Source organism: Cotesia glomerata, linkage group LG9 (assembly GCF_020080835.1).
Source record: "Cotesia glomerata isolate CgM1 linkage group LG9, MPM_Cglom_v2.3, whole genome shotgun sequence".
Classification (NCBI taxonomy): Eukaryota; Metazoa; Arthropoda; class Insecta; order Hymenoptera; family Braconidae; genus Cotesia; species Cotesia glomerata.
The window spans coordinates 14,276,054-14,283,157 of record NC_058166.1 but is presented as its reverse complement, the minus strand read 5'-3'; the positions used below and the strand labels follow the sequence as shown (position 1 = coordinate 14,283,157).

General features: G+C 28.3%; 1 protein-coding gene across 1 annotated transcript; it reads right to left on the bottom strand.

Annotated features, from left to right (window-relative positions):
• Positions 1 to 1,289: 1,289 nt before the first annotated feature.
• On the bottom strand, positions 1,290 to 6,356 carry LOC123271576 (nischarin). The gene is made up of 3 exons (XM_044737945.1): positions 5,590 to 6,356; positions 2,298 to 3,297; positions 1,290 to 2,058 (listed from the first exon to the last, which is right to left on the bottom strand). The coding sequence occupies exons 1-2, from the start codon at positions 6,025 to 6,027 to the stop codon at positions 2,332 to 2,334; spliced, it is 1,404 nt and encodes a 467-aa protein (XP_044593880.1). The 5' UTR covers positions 6,028 to 6,356; the 3' UTR covers positions 1,290 to 2,058; positions 2,298 to 2,331.
• Between the last annotated feature and the right edge of the window lie 748 nt (positions 6,357 to 7,104).

Here is a 7,104-nt window from a genome sequence, read left to right as displayed (position 1 = left end):
CCATAAGCTAAGGGAAATTTTAATCGAAGTACAGTTAAAAACACGATAATTGATCAGTTATCGAGCGGGATGAAAAATGATTAAATTACTAAACTGGCTATAAAAAAATAGGGGTTGGTGATAAAAAAGTAAAAATTTAGGGTTGTATGTATTTTTTAATGCCACATTATAAAAAAATAAAAAAAAATTTCGTCCAAAAATTAAAAAAAAAATTTTAAGGGCGAACAACCCTTATCACTTAGGGGTATGAAAAATAGATAGTAGCCGATTCTTAGACCTACTGAATACGCATACAAAATTTGGTAAAAATCGGTAAAGCCGTTTCGGAGGAGTACGGTAACTAACATTGTGACATGGAAATTTTATATATTAGAAGAAGATATATATATATATATATATAAATGAAAAATTGATGTGGGTACTCAAATGAAAGGTCTCGATGAGTGTAACATCGGGATGAGCTTATATCTTTAAAAATGCAAATAGTTCCTAAGATACAAGGTCATTTCTTAATTATGTTTCTAGAGATAGAGCATTTTCGAATGCAGCCTAAATACTTATCATAAATTGATTATCAGTGAGAATGATATGAAACCTTGAAAAGGCACAAATCCAAGTCAAGACCTTTGCAATGACACTGAATTTTACTGAAAAATCCGATTTCATCATATGACTATTCTGGAGACACAATTTTTCTTATTTTCTTAATAAATATAGATTAGAGAATGAAAAATATTTGTTGATAATTATCACAATTTTATTTTATGAAAATAATTTCATACGGTTTTTCGTTACAAAATTTCAAGCACCTGTCGTTAATTCGATTATTCTTTTAATAAAAAAAAAATTTTAATTCGAAAATAAATCATTGACTGCAATAATTAATAATGATTGTCTAGATCTACACTATAAGTATTCATAAATTTATTTACATTTGAATAATTGATACAACGTAAAAAAATTTTGTGTAAAAAATATTATTTTTCAATTTTTATATATTTTACTCATGATGTTAATTTTTCTTGCAATGTTTTCAATTAATGAAAGAGAACTTTTTAATTGTAACGGTTTTTACGATGTACATTAAATAAAAAAAAAAAAAAAAAACAAATAACGAATACTAAAGAAAACAACAAAATATAAATTTAAATTTCAAAATTGATAAAAAAATATTTGCATTCAAAATATGTAAATATTTGTATAGTATATACAATTTGACTTATCCAATTCTGTGAGCGCGAAATAAATTTTTTTCATAATTCAGAGATCTCATGAACAAATTATTTTTGGTAACTGTATTGTATAAAAATTATACATATTATTCAATAAAAAATATAATTCATCAGGTTGGGGCAAAAAAAACCAATACTTTTTTTTATCTAGCCTTCTGTGGAAATATGTTTGTTTATCGTGTTTTAACAGACCTCAAAAAATCAGTTTGAAAAAAAATTTTATGAGTCACTCAAGATAAACTTCCAAAGTAGAAAAAGTACTTGAAAAGTTTTCAAGCGACTAATGAATATGAATATTCATACCTTAAATTTTTAAATAAATAACGCTCGCAACATAACTCAAAGTCAGCAAAATAATAATTATTTTTATACTTTAATTAACAAAATCTGCAGTGCTTTATACTTAAATTTAAATTCAAACTCAAGTCTGGTATTAAATATTCAAATTACAAACTCTTATTCACTTTTACTCACCTCACTTTTATTAATTTTAATTAGTTGATTTCATTATTCAAACTTTTAATCGTTTGCATTGTTCGATTAGTTATAATCCAAACATTGTCAATTTATCTGTTTATATTCTTATATGTACTTTTTTTACTTTTTACTTTTTATTTTGTATCATTTGCCATTTGGTCACTGCCTTGGCATTTAAATTAAATAAATAAAAATAAAAAAAAAAAATACAAAAAGAATATCTGAAAAAAATTTCTAAAATATTTTTTATCGAACTGATTCTTGGAGAGAACTTTTAAAACGTGATAAACTAGCATACTTTCATAAAAAACTAGAAGAACAAAAATTAATTCTTTTTTAACGCTACACGGAAAGAACAAGATGACACTGGATATCATCCTTGATTATATTGAGTGAAAAAAATTGTAGATAGTAGCTAGTATAATTCAGATAACATAGAGTATAATCCAGATTACAATAAGTATAATCCAGATATCACGCAGTATAATCTGGATTTTTTTAGCTATCTGAAATTTTTTATCACCGCAGATATCACTGAGTATAAACTGGGATGATATCCAGTGTCATCTTGTTCTTTCCATGTACTCAATTATTTATAACTTAAAAAAATAATAACTAATAATTAAACAATAGGAATTTCAGCAGAAAAAAGCGCTGAGTCCGTATTACTGAGTACCATGGATTTTCCTTCGCGAGCAATTCTCAGTGCTTGTAATACAGCAACAGTATCCAGTTCTTTTTGATTCGGACGCTCATTGTCGAGACAAATATCAGCTGCGCGTTTGCCAAAAGGTTCCAGTACTTTAACGCGATAATCGATTATAGTAGACACTGGGTTACCAGTGAGCCGGAGATTTTCAATGCATGGAAGATACCCGATGTACTTGACTTCATCGATGCTCTCTATGCAATTGCAGCTGACATCCAACCATTCTAAAGAATAAAGCTTAGCAAATGCCGCCAATGAAGTCAATTTATTCTGCGACAAATCCATGTAGACAATGTTACCGAGTTTGGTGTGTAAGTTCTCCGGGAGTTTTGTGAAATTATTCGACGCAACATGCAGCTGTGACAGACGCGGGAGCAGAGTTATATTTGACAACTCGGTCAGACAGTTATTGTTCAGGATAAGAGATTCAATATGAGGCATCAACTTTATGGACTCGTCGATAACTTCGATATTGTTGTCACTCAAATCCAATTGACTTATTTTCAGCCAGACGTGGGAGTCGTTCGCGTTTTCTATGCAGCGATGCAACTCTTCGCACATTACCAGGTCGACGATGTTCTTTAAATGCGTGTTATGGACTTTTAACACGCGAGTGGTGTCCCGTAAGTTGCCCATCGAGTATATTTTGTTCACAGGGTAGTTGTTTATTTCTAGAGTCTCGATGGTCTTGAATGTCGACAGTTCTATCGGTAGAGTTGATAAATTTATGTTACTGGTGCCATAGAGTTTGTTGCTGCCTTGTATTGTTAGTGTTTTTAAGTGCGAGTTTACGTCGAGCACGTGACTAAAGTCACATTTTTTATCCGCTACTTCCGATGCGGGACACGGCTGTTTTAGTCTCTCGCTTATTGCATATAACTGGAAAAAGGATTAATTTTATTTAGTTAATTTTTTAGAAAATTTTAAGAATGTTAAAGAGGATAGCCACTGTGAAATTTCAAAAAAAAAAAAATTTTTTTTTTTTATTAAATTACAGTTTATAAATTCCGAATATTTTTCGAATTATAGTCATTTTTGTGACAGCGCACTGATAGAAGGATTTATTTGTATTAAAAAATATTTGTTAATAGTTAACAAATCATTTATTAGGAGACCATTTTTAGTATCAAACAAATATTTCTTAGTATTTAAAATGATTTGTTTGTATTTAATAAATCAGATATTCATTTATTAAATATTAATAAATCTTTTTAAATACTAAGAAATATTTGTTAAGGACTAAAAAGTGGTCTCTAATAAATGATTTGTTAAATATTAACAAATATTTAACTATAAACAAATCCTTCTATCCGGTGCGGGTCAAATGACCATTGCACGCGCGGCGCTCCGACAAAAACGCGTTTTTCTCGAAACTACTTTTTTTAAACTGGTGCGATCTGTAATTTGCATAAATATGAACCGATTTGCAACTTTTTTATCCGCATTCGTCTATTCAGTAGCTATAGTTGCACATAGGGAATTTTGAAAATGTTGATTTTTAAGATTTTTTAGGGTTGTTTGAATCCAAAAAAATGAGAAAAAAACGAAAAAATTTTTAATATGTCGCCATTTTTTTTAAAATTCAAATTTTCAAAATCCTCTACATGAAACGATAACCACATGCATGCAGATTACAACGCAGTTTGATTCTTTTGTTTTAGATAATCTGTTTTTGACTTAAAGATTCCACCGTGGTAGGGGAAATTTTTTTGGTTCTCCACAAAAATGCTTATAACTTTGTAACAATATCATATTTTTTAATCAAAATTTAGGAGAATGATCTTCAATGTATACTTTATAAAACAAAAAAACCCGATCCCCAAATTCCTTTATTATCTCAGTCAAAAAAATTCCGGAAAATCACCTATTTTTTTTATTCTCACAGTGGCTATCCCCCTTAATTTTGATAAGAATAATTGACGTTTTTATAATTAAAAAAATTTGAATAAAGGTCAACAATAAAAATGCAAATTTCAATGAAAGCAAGTAATTATTTATAGCCTATTTTCACACGGAAAAAAGTAAACTGTAATAAATAACAGTCGATTTATAATAAGTAGTGATCAACTGCTAAAAATTACCATTTCAAACAGTAAAATCGTGATTTTACTATTCACTTTATAATATTTACCATTTAAACGTTACAATTTACTCTGTACATGGAAGAAAATACTATTTCAAACAGTAATATTCGCTATGTAAATGTCTAAAATGTTAAAGTATAATAATTAAGAATTCAGACTTTGATATTTATCATTTCGTACCTAAAAAATGATGTTATGATATGTAAAAAGTATAAAATAAAGTTAGTAAATTTCTAATACAAGCAACGTCAATATTTACAAAGTAAAATGATAAATTTTAAACGCAACGCTAAAAATCAAACTGTAATTATCGACTTGCTTGGACTGGTAAAATGTATATTTTAAAAGTATAATTTTCACCGTTTCAAATGTTAAATTCTCCCAGAGTGAGACCCCTTCTCTTTCATCTGAGTTCTCCTTCTTCTCATAATATCGACTATATATTGAAATGGCAATTTTTACTGTTTGAAACTGTAATTTTTTAAGATGAAAGAGTCGTTATTTACTATAGTGACAGCTACTAATCACTTATTTTGGATATTAAATTATAAATTGTGGCTTTTATACTTTCTACATTAAGTTCTGTAATATTTATATTTTGGCCACCCCGATGTCCGCTTTACTGTTTGAAACTATAAAAATTAACCGGAATCCGAGTGAATATTACAGTTTACTTTTTTCCGTGCAGTTATTAAAAATCAAAAAATTGACTGATGCATTTTTTTTACATATTTCGCTCACCGGCAGATTAATTATGAAATTTAATTCAATTTCATAAAAATTCCTAAATTTGACGAAGAGTAGAACAAGTTGACTAAAAAAAATTAATGTGTTAATAAGTAAAGTATCACATTCATATAATTACCAAACATTTTTTTTCAATTATTCACAAGTGTAAAAAAATATCACTCAAGATAAAAATTATCAAGCGAATATAAAAATAAAATAAAGCATCAAATAAAAGATAATAATTGAGTAATACTAATCAACTGTTTTAAATAAAAATTACAACTCTTAAAACTTAAAATATTAATTACAATTATAATATACGAGCAAATAAAATTTTAAGAGTCGTAAAAATAATTACCTGGATAGGTGTAAAAGTATAAGACTTGACTTGCAAAATATTAGGACCTTCATTAAAAAATTTAAAGGCCATATTTTGCAGTAAAAAAAATATATCATAGACATGAAGATCCAGAAACATGACAAATTCTCTGGGCATTGTTTTTTTGAGGTAATTGTAAATAGCGTTCAAGTAAATCTCCAAAGCCTGACGGCGCTTGTCAATAAAAACTTCATTTTTTCGCCCGATTATTTTTTTTGGCGGCAGAATGTCCTTTTCGACGCAGTGCTCTGTCACCAAAATATCATGCAGGACCACGAATTCACTATATCTGTGCTTGAGAGTCCAATTAACGTCACCAATACTGACATTTATTATGTAGAATGTAACGTTGTCTGTTGTTTCGTATCCTGGTATCTTTATCTGGATGTTTTTTTGATTTAACAACGAACAAGCCATTGTCCACTGATCACTTTGTTGCTGTGATGGTAATTACACTGATTGTTAATGATTCTGATGTGATGATTAACTATTTAGATTTAAGTACATAAAACTAATCTGTAATCTCCAATTCAATGACAATTAGATGATCCTTAACCACTTAGATATTAATGTTCGTGCATGGTCACAGTTTTATTAATTATTTATGACTGTTACCTTGATATTGAATCATTTACTTTGTTATTCAATGTCAATAACATTTTAACTAACCCCAAGTTTTTAAGTATTTAACGTCAAAATTTTAATGTCTGACAGTCTGACGTTTCAGAGTGGGAATATTATTAAAAATATTTTGCTAGCAGTTTTTTATTCGTAACTTGTGATGGCGCCAGGTTACGACTGCTTCATCAACAGAAAAAAGGTAAGTGAAATGGCAGCCGATTTGGCGGTACAAAATTAATTCAACACAAAATATAGAGTAATAAATAAAAATACAATTGTTTTAATATAATTATGGTTGAAAAATTATCAACAAACCTCAGCAAAGAAATAATATGCAGAAGGGTGTCCTTATACGCTTGGAATATTAAATACCCAAGTGTATACTTGCTATCAATCCAAGCAGCTCAATTATATTTGTCATCTTAATGCTGAACTTGTGTTAATTAACAATTAATTTTATTTATTATGATCTAATTGTTAATGCTGTTCATCAAAAAATTAAAAATTTTCTGTGCTGCAAGGAATCATCACTTAACTGCTATTTCTTTACTGTACGATGCCAGATGACGATGATTGGCTCGTCGGGATCAGGAGCAGAAATTTCGTTCTAAGTAATCTTCACCTGGATGCCTATAAAAAAATCCTTATAGTAAAATTATCCGACTTTCATAATACTAAAGTTAGCAGACATTTAAAAATTTTTTTTTAATAATTAAATTAGAACAAAAAAATATTTTTAAAAAATTGCAATGACAATTTTTAAAGTTTTTTAAAAATGAAAATTTTTTTGTCAAATTATTTATTCAATAAAAATAAAATTCTAAAAATTTTTAGATGTCGGCTAACTTAATTTTCATCCGAGATTCAACAATT

Bases quoted from the DNA above. Each gene is read 5' to 3' on its own strand.
- LOC123271576 (XM_044737945.1), bottom strand. From the start codon at position 6,027: ATGGCTTGTTCGTTGTTAAATCAAAAAAACATCCAGATAAAGATACCA. The intron at 3,298-5,589 runs GTAATTATTTTT...TCCTTTTTCCAG, and splicing joins ATACTTTTACACCTATCCAG to TTATATGCAATAAGCGAGAG.